Source organism: Barbus barbus (genome assembly GCF_936440315.1).
Source record: "Barbus barbus genome assembly, chromosome: 47".
NCBI classification, from domain to species: domain Eukaryota; kingdom Metazoa; phylum Chordata; class Actinopteri; order Cypriniformes; family Cyprinidae; genus Barbus; species Barbus barbus.
In genome coordinates this window covers 17,441,832-17,464,888 of record NC_136725.1, presented here as the reverse complement: position 1 = coordinate 17,464,888, position 23,057 = coordinate 17,441,832, and the positions used below count along the sequence as shown (strand labels likewise).

At 36.6% G+C, this 23,057-nt stretch overlaps 1 protein-coding gene across 1 annotated transcript in view; it reads left to right on the top strand.

Moving 5' to 3' along the window:
• Window positions 1-644: 644 nt before the first annotated feature.
• Window positions 645-23,057, top strand: part of LOC306865882 (uncharacterized protein) — a gene marked incomplete at its 5' end in the record, with an annotated part of 49,138 nt that continues 26,725 nt past the window's right edge. The window contains 2 exons of the mRNA XM_079410704.1: window positions 645-807; window positions 5,607-6,038. Of these exons, the coding sequence (XP_079266830.1) occupies window positions 645-807; window positions 5,607-6,038 (595 nt within the window). The remainder of the gene's footprint in view (window positions 808-5,606; window positions 6,039-23,057) is intronic.

The following is a 23,057-nucleotide window of genomic DNA, read 5'->3' as shown; positions in this document are numbered from 1 at the left end:
CTGACTCTGAATCAGCAGTTAAAATGAGAACTGAACAAATATGGCCGCTCTGTCTTTTTTGCTGCACTGAGTCCCGTGTGATTGGCCGGCTGGCACAGCACACTGTGTTTGATTTACCGTATATGTTCTTTTACAGTATTATTTTATTTCAGACTGTCCGGAATTGTCTTGTCCGACGAAATTCAGGAACAGGAGTGGATACAGAGCGTAACTGGCTGCTAAAATATCCCCGGTCCCTTGAGGCAGCCAGAGGCTGTTCTCTGAGAACTCGGCAAGAGAGGACATTCTGTTCAAAGCTATTCAATGGAGATATTTTTTTTCCCCCTTCCTGAACTGAATATCAATCAACGGTTGCCTCTTTCAATCATGCCACCTCCAGAATTTAAAAAAATAAAAATAAAAAAAATAATAAAAGCACGAAAGTGTGAGAGAGAGAGAAAAGAGGTGAAATTGCCAGCCATCCCTTCCTTCGCGTTTAATGATGCTCTCTCCGAGCGGCTGGCGTCTGGGTGTCAGAGACTGTGATTTTATCGCAAACACTGCAGCTCAGCGGGGTGCGTGGTTATAACGGGACGGGGGCAGTCAGGTTGAGAGAGTTAGGGGGGCTCGGGGTGGTTTCGGGACCCTCTCAAGGTGCCTCTTCCATGGAAACGCAGCTGGCTGAACAAGATTCCCATCAGTCGACAAATAAGAGACAAGCTGGGCTCTGTCTCCGCACGGGTCGCACTGTTACCAGGAGCCTACAGCCAATCACGTCCCCCCAGTGGCCCATTTCGACAAATGGGCCTTTTCTGCAACCAATCACAGGTGAGCAGCCTTGCTGTGACATCATACGATAATGAATTAGACTCATCGTAAAGCTTTTCTAAGGCCGATTGGCTCTCCAAGTGAATGATTCTGCCTCAGGAGCCGGAGCAGCATCGCTGATGGAAGGCCATCTCTCTTCACTATCTTTGTCCTGGTTACGGGATTGCACGGTTGGAGCCTTTTGATCAGTCCCCATGTTTCCCAGCTCTGCATTTGGTTTTATTGTGCATTAGCGCTGACCCTGACCAATCGCTTTCAATCACCATAATTCTCTGATTACAGGAAATATGCCGTGAGATGGATGAATAGCTCTTAGGTCATTTCAACCCTGGGACGGGTTACCTCTGACGTGCCGTCAATCTCTCTTTCTCTTTCTGTATCCCTCTCTTTTCAAATGGCAATCGATCCTTACCAAATGACACTGGAGAATTTAGAGACACACTTTTAGATATATTTGTCCATTTTGAGAATATTGGCATCACTGATATCCATGCCTGTTTGGCAGCTTAACAGAAGTGGTAGTTTCCCCTTGAGTTGGTTTCAAATCTTTCATCTCCCGAGTGAATGATATGCAGACTGCTGCCCTGGAGACTGCAGTCTGAATCAAACGCAGCAGAAAGTAAATCTGGCTCTTAATTTTCTACAGAGGGTTTGAAATTAATGTATATAGTCTTGTTAGGGATGCACCGAAATGAAAATTCTTGGCCGAAGCCGAACAAAATGAAACACTGGGCCGAAGGCCGAATACTGAATACGTTTTTCACATTTTTCTCCCATGTAGGCCTATTTTGCCATTTTTTTTTCACTATTGCATAAATTAAATAGCCAAAATGTTCTTTCAAATAAAAAAATCAATTACAAAACAACAATTTCAAAATATTTACACTGAACATTTTTTAACATTCTATGAGACATTATACCAACAATGCACAGTTTAACTTCAAATTAATAAGTTACTGAATTAATATTTTTTGGCCATTTTTGGGACCCCCTTCTTGAATCAGGCATGTATTTTTTACTGTACAAATAAATGCAGCCTTGCTGAGCAGAAGAGACTTCTTTTAAGTAAAAAGTCGTGACGAATTGTCAAGTATGGTAACCCATACTCGAAATTGGTGCTCTGCGTTTAACCCATCCAAGTGCACACACACAGCAGTGAGTAGTGAACACACACACACACACACACACACCGTGAACACACACCCGGAGCAGTGGGCAGCCATTTATGCTGCGGCGCCCGGGGAGCAGTTGGGGGTTCGGTGCCTTGCTCAAGGGCACCTCAGTCGTGGTATTGAGGGTGGAGAGGGCGCTGGACATTCACTCCCCCCACCTACAATCCCTGCCGGCTGGGGACTCGAACCCGCAACCTTTCGATTACGAGTCCGACTCTCTAACCATTAGGCCACGACTTCCCAAACATTAGAATATATTACAAATCCCAATTTGAATACTATGTGTGAATGTTATAATAAACCTCTATTTGATCGCGTCACATCATTGTTCGGTACAATTTATTCGGTCATTTAGCTAATTTCAGTTGCCAAACATTCGGTGCATCCCTAAGTCTTGTAGTTTAGACAAGTGTAACTTGAAAATATGTACAGTTTGCCCTTAAATATAGTTTATTTAGGTCTGTTTTATGTTCATTTTGGTACATATGGTTTTGTATTTAAAATTACGCTGTGGTTTAAGGAGTCTCATTTGTTTGTTGGCTTTAGATTGTGTTGACTCAGACTTTTTTTTCCTCCATAAGAAAATTTAATAGTCTCCAAGCTGAGCATGTGTATAGGTAAAGGTTTAAAGTAGGGGTGGGCGATATGGGAAAAATATCATATCACAATTTTTTTTAGAAATATCACGATTCACGATTTTATCACGATTCTTTGTCATGTTAGTTTTACTATTTTGGTTTTACAAGTTGTCTGAGCATTACAGCCAAACTAGAAAGACAAAGATGCATGGCAGATATTTAGGCCAAAGTGGGCGAAGATAAAAAAATCTTTGTCATTATTTTATTTTTCTTATTAAAAAATAAGAACAAAGATACACATTACAAATACACATAACATACAAATAAAACAAACAGTGCTTTATCTCCAGGTACAATAGGTGTATTTAGCAGAGCATTCAATGAAATTGAATGAACAAATATAAAAATAAAACACTACATAGACTGATTCCTAAGGCAACTGTATTAAAGTTTTTCAGTCAAGAATAGTGGGTGATTTTTCTCTTTGCGTTTTGTTGTTTTGTTAACGTTAAATGAATAGTTCCCCCAAAAATAAATATTCTGTCATCTGTCTGTCAATTCTGTCATAATGTTTTATTTTTATACCATCATTTACTCAAAAGTTGTTTTAAACCTGATTGAGTTTCTTTCTTCTGCTGAACATAAATGCTATTTTGAAGAAGGTGGAAAACCAAACAGTTGCTGGTCCTCAGTGACTTCCATAGGATTTTTCTTTCCTGCCATCAAAGTCAATGTAGACCAGCAACTGTTTGGTTACCCTCATTCTTCAAAATATCTTCTTTTGGGTTCAGCACAAGAAATTAATAGAGGTTTGGGACAACATGTGAGTGAGTAAATAATGACAGAAATTAAATTTTAGGGTGAACTATCCCTTTAATGACAGTCGACAGCATGTTTAGTGTCCTGTCCCTTTAAGACCTGCACGCGTCTAATATACAGGCACGCATCCGTTTCTCTCTTAACTATTTACTTTCATTTTAGAGATAACCAACTGAGTCTGTATGTAAACCTTGTGTGTTTTGACAGTATTAGCGCAAAAAATAAGTTAGTTGAGTAATCAGGCGCTGTTAGACAGGCTTTTTAGTGCGCGTGCTTCAGGTGTATGCGCTCAGAAAAAGCGCACGTCCATAGACGTCAGACCAGCGCGCGAATTAAACATTTAACCAGCAAGGCTTGTGTGCAAATAATATACTTTTGCGATCGCGAATAAGTGCAGTGTCCTGTCAGAGTAACTCTACTGCTGTATGTCGTGTTGTACAGTATATAGAGACGGAGACCAGAACTGTATTTGATTATGTGTGCTGTAGCACGATACTACCATATTTCTTAAAAAGCAGATCGTGGAGACATTTTTATCATCCACGATCAAAAATCGTCATATCGCACACCCCTAGTTTAAAGTGATTTAAAATGTTTATAATATGATATTTGGTTTTAAAATTTCCTTTATTTACATCACTCTTTTAAGTTACTCCAAATGTTTAAAAATGAGTTCAAATCCCAGTTTGAATTATTTGCTATTTAAGTATTAATCTGACATGAACAACTTTTTTTTTTGGCTGCAGACACTTGAAATGGTGATGTGATTGAAAAGGCCCACAGCCTCATTAAACATGATTTGTATTCTCCACATTCTTCACTCGCCTCTCCTCCAGTGACCCAGCCAGAGCAGCAGCTGATATCTGGAGCTTAACAGCCTCTGGAGAAGGTGACAAAAAAAACATTGAACACATTTCCTCTACTGTTACATTTTTACTAGTTCTGTTATTTACATAGTTAACATGAAATGACAGCCCATCTTACTTCGTAATGTGTTGTTAAACGGGAAAAAGTGTAGGGCAGAACTTTTATCCATTGGAAAATTGATTGTTTTTTGGAAGATCTCTGTGGCTGTGTTCAGAATCAAATGCTAGCATACTGAATACAACACGGTATATATTACATACAGCCTACTTTTTTTTTTTTTAATAGTTCATGAAACAGTAAGCATAATTCCTCTATAAACATTTCAAACAGTGGTATGGTACAATGTAATAACATGACCTCATCTAAATACAGTAGAGCAGAGGTCTTCAACCCTGCTCCTGGGCACCCACTGTCCTATTTTCAAGCAATCTTGAGGAGTTTGATTAGCTGTTTCAGGTGTGTTTGATTAGGGTTGTAGCTAAACTCTGCAGGACAGTGGGTCCCCAGGAACAGGGTTGAAGACCTATGCCGTGTTCCAGTATCTCAAATAGTAAAGGCTGGATGTATATATATTTTTTGCCTTTCTAATCCAGTTTGGTGTTAAAATGCCCTACCTTTTTGACAGTCTGTTAATAAAATAATATCAAGAAAGAGTTTAAAATCACAACTGATATTACTTGCAGTTGGCATCCGTCATTTTGGGATGGAGTATTGTGGGATACAATATTCTGTGTTGTATAAAGAACATTTAAACACTTTGCAAGAGTAAGCAATAGTAGGAGTAGTATGGTAGTATGCTATTCTAATGGATGGTTAAAGGGGCGGAGTTAAAAAATAAGAGGGCTTGATGATGTCAGCTGAAAAGGAAAGTTGTTTCAGAGGTGGAGCAAGTTGATCTGCCGATTGATTAGGATGACAAACTTTCACGAAAAGAATGTATTAAGAAAGTAAATAAGACCAATTTTGTGGTTTTTATTTTCTTAAATGTTATCAAAAAGAGTAAATCAAATTTTTATTATCCAAAACTCTCTTGAAGGTTGATATTAATACACTAATGAAAAGTGAAAAATCTCAAATGATTGTCTCGCTTCTCTTGTTTCAGCAGTGCTGTACTTTCTCTAGACACGTCTGTTTAGCGGTTACGCCTGCTTAAGCACACACACACACACAGGCTCTCTTACACACACTTGCCATGTCTGACCCGCAGGTCATGCTGAAGTGACTTTGTGCCCCGTTTGTAACTGGGCCTCTTTGAAAGCGGGCCTCACATTCCTGCTCCGTCAGACGGGGGATGTCCTGCTTATTGCCAGCGAGTAGGAAGTTTCTGCCGTTAGGGATTATGTGCCGTTTCCTCGCCGAGAAGCTTTCGGCTTGTCCCCTCCCACTCTTGAAAAAGCAGCGACTCCACAAACTAGAAAACGGTGCGAACTAAATACCTGCCTCTCTGACCACCAGCCTCAGCCTTTCAGCCCTGCTCGTCTGCGCTTGTGCGATTGCTGGGAGGAGGCAGCCGCGTTCCGTCCGCTTTTGTGTGGTTGTACAGAAGTGCTGCGGTTGGGAGGAGGAGGAGGATGTGGAGGGGAACAGCTGCTCCCCACACAGAAGCCGGTTTCCCAGCCTGACAGGCAGCGAGAGGCAGCCAGTGCCGGGGCTGTTTTCCCGGGGGCCCTCGGGTTGGTTCGCCAGCCTCCACAGCTCCGGCTAGGAGGGAGATTTTTATGGTGGCGGCGAAACACGAAATGGACCAGAATAAGTAGGATTCTTTCCTTCACAAGGCCAGGCGCTCGTGTTCTCCGTGAGTACTCTGCCTTTTTTTTTTTTTTTGCTAAAGTTGCATGGACACAAAGGATCGTACAGTCCTCATTGTTCTTTTTGTGTTGTTTTGTTTGACTTCTCTCTGCTTCTCTAAACCGTCTAGAACTCAGTTTCCTGTGAGAAACAACTCGGGCAGTTTATCATTTGCGTTGAACTGCAGGTTTTGTGAAAAGGGAGCTTTGTGCTTTTGAATTGCAGCTGGGCTAAAGGGTCACGGCCAGAGGCATCGGTGCTGTGTGTGTATGTTCAAACCAAATACGGACTACGATCTGATAAAGACCGTTTATGAATGTTTGTGAATCCTTTGGCATTGTTTTCGGAAGTTATGGGACGCGACAGCATGCTTTAAACTTGGCAGAAAGTGAGAAACTTTGCGTAAACTGTTAGAAGGACAGTACAGATACTTGCTCGCACTGTTACATACTCATGGCTGCCGGGTTTTGAATCAGTGTAGCTTTCATGCAGTATTTAAGGAAATATCTGAACTTATTCTTTTTTTTTCCAGAATACTTTTTAAGGGAGTAGCATTAACCTTAAAGAAATTAAATATATTTTTATTTAAATATATATTGTGTCTAAATCATGTATTGAGGATCTTTTGTTAAATTTTATAAGCTATGACTTCATTGAGAGGTTGAATTAATATGCAATATTTAGCTCAAATTAACAATTTGAGTTATTATTTCTCAAAGTTTAGTGTCAAGTTTGTTAATTTATTCAGGAACTTTGACAATAGATCAGAACTGCTTGTGTTGTAATATACAATACGTATTTGTAGTAAATAGTTGCTGCTATATAATTTGAGGCATTTTTAAGTCTAATTGGCTTGTTGGTGCAGTCATTTCTTAGTCCAACTACATTTATTATGTCAAAAGGATTTTATCAGTCTGATGTTTGCCTTTATTCACATGATTTGGTTTTTAGACAATCTGTCTGTCTGATGCTGTGGCACTTCACCTGTTCTTCCAGAGCCTGAGTCTTGTAAAATGTCTTTTTCTTTAGGAGAAGCCTTGCTTCACCTTTTTCTGTTGCCCCCTCAGATGACCTTGTGTCACAGGAATGAGATGTTTGGACAGGCATTATCGCACGGCTTTCTCTTCTAGAGTGCTGTTTCAAAGCACGGCCAGAGGCATGGAAAAGAGGGAATGCATGAAAAGAAGGCGGAGGACAAAAAGGCAAAGGAGTCGAGTAGTTTTAGCTTAGCTTTCAGTTTCCAGGCCATTTTTTGTGGAAGGTGGGATATTGCAGTTTAGTTGTCAACAGAGCACAGAGAAAGAGAGGGAGAGCGAGTGAGCGAGGGGCCACCGCTGAATCTAGTTCTCTATTTTAGGTATGTAGGTCACTATCCTCTGAAGTAGCATATCTGCACACCTTCTTAATGAGGGCTTCTGAAGTCTTTGTGGCAGATGGTTTATTTTTGGCTCTTTGCTGTTCTATATTAAAGTTTCTTCAGGGCACATCAAGTTGATGGCCAGGCTTTTAAAAAAAAAACACAAAGATCTCTTCTCTGATCTCCTCTCCAGTCCTCAGTTTAGACCAATGTTACATCTAATTTGAGGTTCATGCTGAGGAAAACCTATTTCTATTGGGAAAACACATCAGTCACCTGAGAAGAAACACTTCTGAAACACTGTATTAGACCTGTACAGTAACAAAAAACCTAGGAAAATATAATATAATATAAATATTTAACATATACTGTATATAGACTTTCTCTGTCATTCTGTATTTGCACATACAATTTCTAATTACTGCATTCTCATCTGTAGTTACCACATTATTTTTGAACAATGTTTTAGGAAAAAATTATGATTATATGACATAAAGTTTCTCATCTAGCATGACATAATTGAAGCTCCATGCAAAATAATTAGGCAATTGTTGTTAAAGAAATTTGAGTTATTTTATATCATGTCACACCCTAGGAAATGTTAGTTTTCCTCACAGTTTGTGTCTTTTATATCTATATTTTTATATAGGCTAACTATGGCAGGATGATGGTATTTGATAGATACAAATTGGTTATACTGTATAGAGGCTTAACTGTTTTCAACTTCTCAGTTGAGATGATCTGAAAAACAAAAAAGAAATATAATAGTGCATGACCTTTGTGGGCTTCCGTATGTTTACTTTAGCAACCGCTATGAACTTGAACTGCTTATACTGTTATAGGATGCCATCCTTGTCTCTCGAATTTACCAGTGTTTCCACAAGATTTGTCATTTCTTTAATTAGGCTGTAGAAACACTATTGTTTTAGGATTTTTGAGTCTGCATTTGTTCTGGTCTGCGCTGGAGCAGCTCAGAGAGAACATTGGTTCAGTCCCTAATGAGCAGTGCTGCTCTTAACTTAGTGATTTTGACAGGAAGGAAAGGAACATTGTTATTTTGAGAGTGTGTGTTCTCGTTGCTCTGCTGCGGTTCTAACGGGCTAAAAGGTGGATGCGTACTTGCTCTCGGTTGACAGGCAGAACGCCGAGTGCCGAATGTGTTTAACTGCCTCGCAGGCTGTAAATTTGTCACACTGTCATTTGCCGGGAGGAGAGTGAAAACCGCAGTTTGCCACAGAGCTTTATGAGCTGTGAGTTTCCAGGTGCTGTGTGGTCAGACGGTGCTGGTGATGTTTTTCTAGGTATTAGGTTTCTGCAGAAGCTCATGCTAGAAAAGATCATAACTGGAAAGTTCAGGATTGAAAAACTTTTTACATTATTTGTTTTAATACGTTTTGCTCATATTATAATTTGATCACGTTTTTACTTGACATTTGGATTATTATTCCATTCTAATGAGTAATAATTTTATCTTAATTAAATTAAAATAATTTTAGGCAGCTTCTCCAGGGTTGGTTCTATCACCAGGGTTTTTAAGAACTACCTTTAATATATAATAGCCATTATTTATTTATTTTTATCAGTTCTGAACTGTTTTAAATGTTAAGCAGTATAATTGTTTTTTAATCCAGAAATTTCTTTGTTTAGCTAAAATAAAATAAGTCAATTTATAAAACATAAATCTTCCTTGCATTCCTTCAAGCTTTAGTTCATTAGATTAGCCAGATTCTGACCCTCCACAAATTATTAGTTTGACTACAGTTGTCAGTGTAAATGTTTCAAATCCCTGGTTTAATGTGATTTATAGAGGGAAACACACACACACACAGGTTTTGTTATTGAAAAAAGGCACTAAGAAGCTTTCTCTCTCTCTCTCTCTTACACACACACGCACACACACACACACACGCACACACACAATTCGTGTCCTGGAGAGCCATAAAAGAGATGATGTCATGTCTGAACTGGAGACTGTGTGTATTTGCACTGATCCGTTTCTCATTCAGAACCATTGAATGGGCCAGATCGCTCTGAAAGAAGACCAAAAAAAGCTCTGAAATCCCCAGCAGACGGCCTGAAAGTTGCCTATTCTAGTCAAATTTAATTTAACTCAATCTTCTATAAAAATGTAGACCAGTTTTTTGTACATTTTAAGGTTTTATACCTATTCCAGGAGGGATTTATGATGATTGTAAAACTGAAAATAAAAGAATTTGACTGATTTTGGTGATAATAATCCTTCAAAAAGCCTGCTGCAGTGTTTTTTTTTTTTTTTTCACTCTTCAGCTTGCTTTTGACAGGTCACTTTTTTTCAACATATTGAAAGGCAAAATTTGACTTTAGTATGCTATATATACAATGAAAGCTTTAACAATAAAAGTATTTTATTGTATTATTTTATTCATGCAGGTATTTGTTTTAGATGCAGGCTTTAAAAAATCCACAAGTTAATATGATAAATGATAATAATGATATTTAGAAAAGCAGTGGAGGACTATTGTGTATGTTAAATTTCACATGCATTTTCTACAAACAATTTTGACAAACTGTCTGTGCAGGTGTGATGTTTGAAACTTTTACGGGTATTTTTAGTGACCTTTCAGAGTGTGTGCATATTACAGAACAAAAGAAACATGTTTAGTGAATGTTCACTACAACTCATGTGACATCATTTCCTATTCAAAGGCAGGTGCACAGTGACAGGGCTCTTGGGGTGAAACACATCTCTTTGCTTTTACGGCTACTCAAAGTCCTTGTTTTGTCCTTGTTTACTTGTTAAATGTCCAGCAGTCTTTCATTCTTGGCTTTCTGATGTCCTGAAGGGATGGGGTGGGACTGCATTGAGAGCTGCTGTTCATCAAGGGCTTTTGACTGCTGTCTGAAGAGAGGGGAGTATTTCAGACACAAAAGGCAAACATACATATTTAGTGTGAGACAAAGGCTGTCCAGGGCAGCTCAGCAAGGGGTTAAACTCTCCTTTTGTTTGCATGCAATTAGAAGATCACTAGCTTGTCTTGTCCTGTCATCAAGACTTTAGGGTTGAACACTCAAGAAACCTGTCAAGAATGCATTTGGGTCATTTGACCACAATTAATTTAAAATAAATTATTGTGTATATTTAAATAGAATCTTAAAATTATTTATGTGAGAGTTAAGTACATTTCACCACCAAATAAACAACAATCTCATTACAATAATGTAAATAATACTGCCATATTTTATTTGTTGAATATTTGTACTGCTTAATTTTGATTTAGATAAAATCTTTAGTAATTTTATTTAAATAAAAATGGATCCATTAGATTTCCTTTTGTAAAAAAAAAAAAGCATAATTACTATAATGGTATGCATAATTACTATAATGAGAATCACACAAATGATGGGAATTGCAAACAAAATTATGTAGTAGCATAAGAAGTTTGCCTAATTTACATTAAATTAATGTCACAATACAAATTATTATTATTATTATTATTCTTTAGATTTTCTGCTGAAATGTGACTTATGTTTTTATACAATTCACAAAGCTATTGTATTTCTATTTTTACATTTTTTATACATTTTACATTTTATATTTATACAACTACTGTGTATATTTAGTTCTTAGGCTATCTAACCTTTAATTTTCTTTATTTTTTTACCTTCTCTAACTACAAAAGCTACTTTATGTTGTGAAACGAGCATGCAACAATTATTTAACATCCTTAAAATGTCAAGTATATTTTAGATTTTTTATTTGAGTATAAAATTCCTCAAAATACAGGGGTCCTCCAGTTTTGGGGCAGACACAGGGGAATGCATTGGCGTTCCGTACATTGTGTGTGTATGTGTTGGACTAAAGCGCTCTTGAGAGGCAGGTTTAGAGGCAATAAAGGGAGATCTGGGAAGTGGAAACTCAATAGCGGCAGGGGCTTGTGTTGCTATTGTGCTCATGAAGTCTCCAGCATCTGTAGACAGCAGCCCGTGAAGTAATGAGTCGTCTAGGTTTATATTGACCGGTCTGGTGCGGTGGCCATGGGGACGATTACATTTGCTATTGAGAGTGAAAGGATTACACATCTAAAATAATTGAAATGCAGGGAATGAATAGATGGAGGTTGAAAATGAGGCTGTCGCTCTGCTAACCAGCCTCCCTCCGTCTCCTTTTCTGATTTTTTTTCCACCTTTATGTGACATCTCAAGAGCAGGACCGTGGAGATTATAGCCCCACCCACATTTTCAAAAGTGCAGGTGTTTTACAAAAACTGAATTGACTATATTGACATAATTTTTAATGAATTAAATATAAACATTATAGTATATTATATTAATAAATTTCAAGTTTAATCATGTCATTTATTAGAAGAAATAGGTTCTTTTAATCATGATTATTATTTTGATTAATAGAACAGTTTTTTCTTATAATGACCATGTTCTAGTTTTGGCATTGAAGCTTAACTCATGTATTATTATATATAATAATATATATTGTATTATTATATATTATATTATTTTAATAAATTAAGTTATTTGTGTCATTTAAGGCTGTACAATTCTGTTATTTTAATCATGATTAAAACGGATTATTTTCATTAAAAAAATTAATTGATAGAACATGCATTTTTTATTATTATAATTACCATGTTCTAGTTATTGGATGTTAAACCATCTACATTGCAAGACTGTGATTGTTTGCAATACTCAGCTGCTATTTATAATACTCAAATATTTTTATGTAACAGGGCATAAATAGACATAAATGCACTGCTGTAATTGTCGCTTTTAATGATTCCATCTGTAATCTTAATATTAATTATTTATTTGATTAATTGTGCAGCCCAAATATCCTTTGATTCATTTTAAATTGCATGTCAGATTTGTGGATTTGGTGAATGTTCCAGTTGAACATTTTCTCTTTAATTGTTTTCTGGTTTTATGATTTAAAATTTGATTGCTGTTAAAAGCTCTCCACTAGGACGATACACTAAGGCTTTTTCTCTGTGAGCGGGAACCCGATCTGGGCCGGGACCGGCCTTCAGGGAGCGGCTTTGGGTCTCTGTTTACAGCCTCCGTGATTGGTTTCACTTACGGCCGGCCGGAGAGGCAAACATATGCGTGCGCTCATGAGACCGAAAGCTCTTGAGGGGTTCGCCAGAGCAGAGGGCGAGCGTAACACAGCTGACGGATTCAGAAGTCTGAACCGGAGCCGTCTGCCAGCAGCCGAGCGCGGTGAACTCTGTGCCCTGGTGTTGGGGGGGAAGAGGGGGGTGGGATACGTTGGTTGAAATCCCCAGACCACGCTGTAATAAGATCAGACCTTAATGGTGGTCAGGGTATATTTGAGATCGGGTCCATATTGGCTCTGTCTGGAGTGTCAGTTGCATAAGTCTGGGCTTTTGGGCAGCAGAGGTTTGAGTGTATCTTTGGAATAACCGAGAGCTGATGTCATGATGTTATTTTGCGTTTGTGTGCAATGTCGGACCTGTTCCACACCAAGGTCAGCAGAAGACTGATGTGGACAGAAACACAATATCAAGCCTTTTTTTTCTTTTGGAATGGCGTCTTTGGTTCAATCCACAAATGTTATTAATGTTCCCTAGACCACAGAGCTGCCTTTGGGATCCTTTACTGTGATTCAATTAGACATGCTTTGTGTTTTGGAATTCTTGATTGTATCTCATGTTGATTCGTTTGGTCTGCTGGTTACTTTCAGAATTTCAATTCAAATGAAATAATTCTAAACATTCTAAATAGAATTATTTTTTAGTTACCTTGTTACTGTTCAGAAAGAGAACGAGGTAATTAGATATATTTTACAATCAGCATGGTTACAATCTTCAATCTGATTGGTATGTCAGTTGCAAAGGTGTTTTTTTGTTTGTGTTTTATTAAACTGCATACTTCGGAAGCAGTTCCAGATTTGTGTATATTAAAGTTACACATTTTTTCACTCTTCTCTCCGATCTGTTAATTTGAATGAAAAAGACCAGAAAAAAACGGTTGTGCAAATATGGTAAAATAACTTGTAATATCTAATTCAATAAGCATGACAATTTCAGCTAGGCAACAAACTGAATGGAGCTACTATTATATTATGTAATAATATGACTAGATCAGTTATTCCTTGCTTCTGTCTCTCTCTCACACACACACACACACACACACACAAGGTGAATCTGAACACTTTTGACTGTTAGTTCAATTTAAACAATTGCCTCAATTTAACTGAATTCATCCTTACTATATGGATAGCTTGGTATATTTTCTTCTCACTGTATAAACATAATAAGTCCTTTGTGTGGCTGCATTTTTCTAGAGAGAATCAAAATTAGTTAAAGGGAGTCAAAGACAATGTTGAGAAAGAGTGAGTAAATATACAGCATTAAATATTGAGATTTATTATACTGTCACTGTATAACAGACAGAACTATTTATGTATATGAATATGTCAGTAAAAGAAAACCTCAGATTTACAGAATAGAACTTTGTTGTTTGTTGTATAGTTGCTATCCTCTTACATTACATTTACATTTAGTCATTTGGCAGTCAATTATGAAAATGATGTGGCTTAGGTCAGTAAATCAGAAAACTAAATCAAAGCAAAATGTAAATTAGCTACACATAAATGAGGAGATATCATAAAATTCTACTGTTTTTACATAAAACTAATTATAGATTTGGTCACACTTTATTTAAAGGTCCAATTCTCACTATTAACAAACCATTAACTAAGGGTTTTCCTTCAGTAAACTAATTTGCTACTAGTTGTTAAGTTTAGGTAATGGGTAGGATTAGGGATGTAGAAAATGGTCATGCAGAATATGTGCTTTATAAGCACTTATAAACAGCCAATATGTTAATAATTTGCATGCTAATAAGCAACTAGTTAATAGTGAGATCTGGCCACTATACTAAAATGTTACCATAGTTTCTAAATGTTTTTTGTAGGCTTTTTTACATACTTAAATTCTGATTCCTTGCTCTGGTGTTTGAATTCTGTTGTATGAGCTGTGTGTGTGTGTGTGTGTCAGGTGTAAATTCTCATTGTAACTGCATTCGCGCAGCTTGTCGTCTCTGTGGAAGGGATCTCATTTTTCAGTACCACCTATTTTTTCTCAGTATCCTGCTCCGTTCTGTCCCCGTCCCGCTCTGGATGACCTCCTCTCCATGGGTCCACCACTTTTTCTTTTTTTTCTTTTTATTTATTTATCTCTACATCCCCGTGTTTCCGGGTCTAGGAACGTTGACATGGCGTCACAGGAAATGAGGTGTGTTTCGTAACCCGGATGAGCCCACCAGATCTGTGATGGTACAGCCTGGGTGGAATATTAATGGTGTGTGTTTGCAGATGCGTGTGTGTGCTCATATGTGCACACGTGTGTGTTTGGGTTGCCAAGCCGCTCTGCTTGACATTGGGGTTGGCCCGTGTGTGTCAGGCTTACATATGGCGGAGGTGTTGTATAAGAGAGGGGGGTTCGGGGGCTCTATTCTATATGAAGAGACACAAGACAAAGAGGAATTTTTTGTTTCTTTTTTTCACTCTCGGTCCCTCTGTTGACTTCCACTCTGACAGGATCTTGCACTTTCAGGCGCTGATGTTATGAAGCATTCAGATGGTAATGAGGGCTGAGAGAGGGGGGCAGATTCTCACATAAACTTGATTTGTCCATGAATAGCAGCTTGTGTTTGTCCTGACCTCTCCACTGCCCGGAGACACCAACCACCCCGACCCGTTCAGATTCCTGACACACACACATTCTCTCTTTCTCTCCCTCACACGCACATACAGCTTAGCATTGTCAAAGAGAGACCACGATTCTCCTCTTTTAATATATTGTTTGTTTCTTTTTTATGGTTTGTGGGATCTGATCAGGATTCATATGTTTAGGCTTTGTTTGTTTGTAGATTATTCTGCCGTCACTCTTGTGGTCTTAATTAATTGGTTGCTTCTTTTTTAAATTGTTCCCTTATGCTGAGAGACAGTGGGACATTAAAATTAAATTATACAAATCTTTATATCATTAATTATTAATTGAGTTAATAAATAATTTTCTAAAAACAGTAATACATTTTTACTTTTTTTATTTACATATTTTATTTAGTTTTTATTGACGGTGAGACTTTTTATTTTAAACAATGCATTTTTTTATGTATATATTTTATATAATGTATGAAATAATCATTATATTTGATCTCTAATTAATTTTTTTTTTATAAAACTTATTTTAGAATATTTACAATAAAGGAATAATAAATAACAATAAATAAAATGTGTTTTGGGGTTCACTGTTAACTCATTATGTTTTGTTGTTATAATATTCTATTTATTTATACTATTCCAAACATATCCGGTATAGAAAACACTAATTTAATTTCATTGGCAGTTCTTCTGTTTCTGCCTTAGGCACAAAAAGTGTTTCAGAATATATAATGTTCCCTCAGGCTTTTTTTTCTTTCTGAATAATAACATTTTTCCTGGTAGAAATCTTCCTCCGATCGGCTCACATTACATTTCCTCATTTCCTGATTATGTGTTTATCAGAGTCCTCTCACATGCATGCACAGTTACAGGATTTATTGTTTTACTTTGGTTTTTCCTTTCTAATGGTTCTCATTATCACTGTTAACTGTCTGTTAAACTCGTGATGATCTGTTTAGTGCATCAGTTGTCTCCTCCACAGCTTTTGTGCATCTCTTACATTTTGAAAATCATCTGAATTTCTTTTTATAGCTTTTATATTTTAGCTAAAGCAACAATATTGGTCATTACAAAATTAATTTTTATATATTTTGTAGATTTAGATTGTATTTGTAAAAACTACATTCTTTTAAAATCCGTCATTTTTAGCAAAACAACAATACTAATGTATTTTGTGATGCAAGAAATTTTGGTCTTATCATTTTGGTTATAAGTCATTTATAATCAGCATTTTTTTTGTACTAAACGAACACATTTGGCTTGAAAAAATATTAAGAAGCATTTGTAATATATTTGTGGTTTTGTTTTTAAGTATGTAATTTCTCAGCGATGCTCAGACTCGTTGGATTTGCTAAGGGCTGAACCAGACATTATTCTGTAGGTCAGGACTGCAAGTGACCTCAAACGCCTAGCTCACTGTTTTTGGCTACAGAGAAACGTCTGACCTATATCCTGAGACACCCTGTATATAGTGAAATCACCGGAATTTCCCTTTAAATATCACCGTGACATCATGTGTGTCTTTTGGCAGAGGATATCTGGGTTGCGTCACTGTGATATTTGGGTTTTTAAAAAAAAAAAAAAGCATTAAATGAGTCAGAAAAGCAGACGTCATAACATGAGCACTTTTTCTGTGTGTGTTTCTCAAGGGAGAGACTTGTGCTAGAGCGTTACTTCGTCCTTAAAATGTGGGTGTTTGGACACTCCAGGAGCTTGAGCATCCCGCTGTCTTACAGACGAGCATTTACTGCTCTGCACATAATTAAAAGCTCTTTGTCCTGTAATGATAGGGCTGCTCTTTTGTTCCTGTTAAGCTGATATGAGATCAGGAATGAGGGACTTTATCTTCTCAGCTTTAGATTTGCTTGCACTTTCCTGTCAATATGATTGAGGAATCTAATATGTGTGTATTTGCATGTAAATCTTTTAATTAGAAAATGCTTGATGGTTAAAACACTTGCAAAACTTGACAGCAGTAATGGGTAATAAAGCTGTTAATTAGCTAGTGTGTGCCGTTAAGTTAACAATAGGGTCATTTTACAATGCATTAAAGAACAATGAGTCTGCTGCAGCAACGTCTGAAAGCAGGTGAGTGTATGTTTGACCTGTAGGGGGTAGAAGGGCTTATAAATGTCAAAGAAGAAAGCTTTATAAAGTGAAGGAGATGCCGAGGGGCTCTCAGTGTTGCCCCTTTCCAGCCCTTTCAGTTGTTCTTATGGATGCCATAAGCATCCTTTATTTATGGCCAATGCATTTTTATATTAAAATGAACATTAAAATGCAAAAATATCAACATAAATGGCCAAATACATTTGATATTTTTGTATTTTAACATTTTAATATAATTTAATATTTTATATTGTATTTAACGTTAATATTTTATTAAATTATTGTTTTATAATTTCTTTACAGTTGAATTTATTTTTTAATTTTAGGAAATAATTAATAGCTCTTTTTTGTTGTTGTTGTCGAGACTTTAAGATGTGTGCCTACACTGAATTTGACTTTCAAAAATAAATCTAACTTAAATATTTAGTGGAGTAAAGATTTTGACTAGCCCTGGTCTCTGTTGTTTATTATTTGTCAGGGTTGATTATTTCAGCAGGTAGTTAACAATCCAAATTGTGAACTAACATAAAAGCATAGACTCTCACTGTTCGTAGCAGTTTATGGCGCCATTTAAAATGTCTCACTTTGACAGTCTGTCTCTCCTCTCGCCGCACCATTTAATCAGTTTTGTCCTGTTACGGCACAGACGTGATGGATGAATGACAGCTCGTATAAAGATGTAGATCAGAATTCGGGCTGGGGATTATTTTGGTCTGATTGATTGTAAGAAAAGCTGCTGGATTTAGCTGTATTTTTTAATTCTCATCGTATATTTTGTTTAATTCACAGCAATTTTTCTGCCAAATAGACTCTTTGCAGAGTTCAACTTGAATGTGTTTCTGCTCTGAATGGTTGTGGTTGTGTCGGCGTGTGCTCATGTGGGTTCAGTGGCTCTCTGGAAGATATTAAACTCTGCCGGAGTGTGTTTTCTGCTGTCTTTCCCACCCAGGTGGATCTCTGCATGTGGTCTTCCTGAACGCCCCATTTATTTCTCACAAACTAGCAGGAGAATTCAGCTTTACATCTCGCTTTTTGTATTTTAAGCTTGACCTTCACTGTATGCAACATCATTTCCATACTGTGAATGATTTAATATTTTAAAATAGTAAATAGATGTCCATATAAAAAAAATCTATAATATTCATTAAGATGATGCTGGTATTTATTTCAGATTTGCCCTAGACTGGCTTGTTCAGAAAACAGAAAAGAATGTGTTTTTATTGTGTTTTAAATGCCTGTATGAGTGACATTTTAAATAATGAGATCCCTTAGGGTTTGCTGTATATTTTTGTTATTATAATTCAATAATATTTCAAATAGAAATAATTTTCCTCCCTACAATTTACTTAAATATGCACACAGATTCTTTTTTGCATTAACTTGCTGTTGAGCATACATAGCTGATTTAATCATTAAACATAGAATATTTGATATTATCATTGTAAATACTATTTATAATTGCTCTTTAAAATTAATAATCAGCATAATTGTTGTTACTATTATTTATGTATAATTTATTAGAATAGTATATTGTTATACTATATGTTGAAATGGTATTATAAATTATGTGTTCAAATGTTACATAAATTACTGTGAAGTAAAATTTAAGCTGTCTGAAATGCATATTTGTAATTGTTATATATATATATACTATATAATCTAACCTTTTTTGTAGCCGGTTCTGTTAACAATATTTGCAAACCTGAATCAAATAATTGGGTTACTGCATTTAGAAACTATAAAGGTTTGCAATGCTTAGTAATAACATCCACAGTATGTCTACAAGGCAAAACCATTTCAGTTATCTTATAAATCACCTTTCAGAAACATTGAGCTGCAGATTTGATGTAAAACATGCAGTTCTGCTGTCTGCTTATCTGAGGGAGCTGCGGTAAAATTGCCCTGCTCTTTATTCGTAGTGTCTCTTCCTATAGCAGGTCTCATTTTTTTCCTTTCTGCTTTTATGCCATTGATTTTCTGCATTCTGACAACAATGACATTGTCTTCTCACTTGGCTGATCTCTTTCCTTCCTTTGCCTTTGAATTTGCTCACTTTCTGCTGTGGTTTTGTCCATCTTCCACGTCTCTGCGTCAGATGGACAGCGAGTCTTTCGTCTCTGTGTGTCTAAATCATTTGAATAAGAAGAGAGAGAGATACGTGGATCTTTCAAAGTGCATTTTACTGCTGACTTTTACTGCTGAAATTTATTTCAAAATATATCTTAGAAAGCTTAAAATAATTTGATTATATTATTTCTTCAAATAATCAATGATTATATAATGTTATTAAATAATATATGATAAATTGAAAATATAGTAAAATATCTTTTTTTATGTTTAAAATGTTTTATTTGAAAAGGCTGTTTGTTTAAGAAAATATTAGAATTTGTGAAAATCAATGTAGTGTCATTAATAATTAAAATGTCATTCTTGTTTCTAGATTTGGATATTGAAATCCTGTGGTTAAAAACCTGAAAAAAAGAAAACATTAATACATTTTAAATACAAAATAAAAAAATGTAATTTGTTCTGTTCATTTTTAAGCTTTTGCATGCTGCATTTCATATTAACGAGGATTTTTAATATTGGATTGAATGGTAGTTTATTTTTTAAATAGATTTACACTGTGTGTGTGTGTGTGTGTGTGTGTGTGTGTGTGTCAAGGACAGCAGAGAAAAGTTGAAAAAGGAATCATTTAAGACCTACTACCTAAATACACAGTTTTCCTATTTAGTATAAAAATGTATTCATTAATTTTGGCATTAGTTAATGAAGTATTAGTTCAAATTTATCTGTCAGGTTAATCTGGATGTAAAATTTCCTCTTTTTTATGTCAGTTAAATTTACAGATGAATATTGTGGCAACATGTTCATATGGACTTTAAATCTCATTACTTTAGCAATTTTATTTTTTGTCATTCTTATCTCATTTTATTAATTGCCTTTTTACCTTAACGTGAAAGCCGAGGAGAAGTAGTAGTATAGACAATAAGATAGAAAAATACAATTAAAAAAGATTTTTAACACATTAAAAAAAGAAGAATGATTTCTAATACATTGGGGAAAAAAATAATTTTAACTCTGTAGAAAATGAGTGATCATTAAATGAAATCAGAAATGAGGAAGGAGCAGTCGAGTCTTGACCAGAAGGAAAAAAATGCTGGCTAAGCTAACCATTTCACACATGCACCGACAGAAGGTTCGATATGCATTCGATCGATGAATGAAAAGGCACAATGGCAAAATCGGACAGGCTTCTTTTCAAATCCACATCACCAGCGTTCCCCGCAGTCTGCAGTTCCACGGCAGGCAGAGAGCAAGGGTTACATCAAGGCTGCTCTGTGGACCGTGCAAACAAGTCTAGACCAATGACCTGCTGAATAGCTCCCTTTGAAGAGCACGCAAGTTCGGTCGGGATGAAGAGAAATTGAGGCGGACCCTCTTTTGAGTGTGGAGCAGCCCGTGGCCGCTGGGAGGTAAGGGGCAGGGGAGAGCGACAGCATCTGCTTCCATGGTTACTGGCCGGGCATGGAGACCTCGCTATTGTGGAGAATCGGTTCTCATGCTCCCACCAAGGAAATGTCACGCATTTTAAGAGCGGCCAGTCCGGGACGCTCTCTTCATCGGCCAGGCACTTTTTCTTCCCGACTGTAATCAAACTATAGCGCATGGCAGCTTAGAAGTCGCGAGAAACGGAGGGAGGGGTGGGAGCGGAGAGGAAGAGATTTTGTCACATGATCGCAAATCAAAATCTTATTTTGGAGTAAGATATTCGGAGTGGGATTTCTGTCCCGGGCTGATCCGGACGGGGTGGGGGTCTGCCTCATATTGTGATGATGGATTGCCGTAGAAAGGGCCAAAGGTCAAGGTTTATATTGTGAAGTCGGGGGTCTTTTGTTGTGTGGGGGTCATATTTATGTAATTCGATTTCATTGCGGTTCATTTGATTATTAAGAAAGAAAGTTTTGTGATCTATTTCCGTCTTTAAAACCTGTTTGGATCTATCTAGTTTTAATAGTTGTTTTTTCTATAATGTTACTTCTGAAGCATTTGTTTGTGTACTGCGGAAAGACAGGCGAGTGTATTTCACGTTGGTGGATGTGGGGTGTATGTGGATGGTTTGCTGTTTGTCTTTCTGTGGGGGTTGTGGTGGAACGCTGAATTTGGCCGTGCAGCTGACGCCTGCCCTCCCAGTGAGAACACAGAGGGGCCAGATGGCAGCGGTCTACCGAGGGTTCAGAGCAGAGGATTTGCCGGGGGATCGTGGGAAAGTCTTAGGCTGAGTTCACCTGCTCAAAGAGCAGCATCAGGATTAACACCAGCCCAGATTTAACCAGCAGTCCTAACACATATAGATAATCAGAACCCTGTCTCATTTACTCTCTATTTGAAATTGGGGTACCTGGATTTTTTTTTATATATCTCATTTAAAATACATCTGATGAACAGATTGCTTTGACTCACATTGATGTTGGAAAGAATTAAGTTTTTGCAGTGAGATCAAAATAATAATTATTATTATTATTATTAACAGTAATTATAAGTATTATTACATATACAGTACTATAAATACTGTGTAATGCATGTCTTACAGAAAAATGTTTTTTTATCTATTTTAGGTCTTGAAATCTTATGGTTGAATTCTAAATACAGTATACATATAAAATACATAAAATAAATAGGTATATCTACACACAGGTTTTGTATAGTGTGTATTTCATTTTCAGACATTTTTGAGGATGTTTAAAGTACTCTGATGTTTGAATTGTATTAGATTGCTTGCTTTATCTAGATTTTGTGTGTGTGCACAGAATGCAGCAGACAAATGGTGACACATCATTGTAATCATGCCTGCTTTCCATGTTTATACATACAGACTGTTTGCGTTTCAAGAATTTTGGCAATAATTGAACTTTTGTAAATGCATTTGCAAGGTTAATCTGGAAGCATATTATTTATATATGTCCCCCAAACAAATAAATATTTTTTTAGTCAGAATCTATGATGACGTTTATGAACTATGATGACATGACTGTCATTTGTTGTTTTTATGATTTATATTATCTACAATGTAGATAGAAATGATAGAATATCACAGCCATTTGTTGGATTGTTAAAGGGATTGTTCACCCAAAAATGACAATTCAGTCATCATTTACACACCCTAATGTCATTCAAGTTTTTTTGTAGTACACAAAAAGATATCTAATATGTCCAAGCTGCTCTTCCATGCAATAAAAGAGAATTGACTGTTCAGCAAGACTTTTATTGCTATTATTTTTTTATTGAATAATGACTTAAATTTCAGTCTATTTCTCACATTACGCTATCATGTGGTTTCAGACGGCTTGGAATATAGCAGAGTACTGCTTTTGTCAAGCTTTTACAATCCTACAGTGTCACTTTAATTGTATGGAAAAGAGCAGCTCAGACGTTTTGCTGAACATCTTCTTTTATGTTCCACATAGGAAGAAAGCCTTACGCTAGGGTGAGTAAATGATGACAAAATGTTCATGTTTGATTAAACTACCCTTTTAAAAGCCAGACGAGCTGTTTTGCTGACCCATCTCAACCCTGAAATTAAGCGTCTGTTTGATTGCACCATAAAACCTAAATGAGAGTTGAGGTATTGTCAGAAGCATGGTTCAATATTCAATTACAATCACATTTTCAATATTTAAACAGATGAGAAAATCTAACATGTTGTTAAATGTTTGCATAAAATGTCTGGCAGCAGGTCCATTAGCTGTATGTGTTGTGATCAGCGATGGCAGTACTTGAAAACACAATTCCCGAATAAGCCGTCTGTCATGGGACTGAAGAGATACAAGGACACGTCTAGTGTTCGGTCTCATGCTGAAGCCGATTTCTTCAGCCGTTCC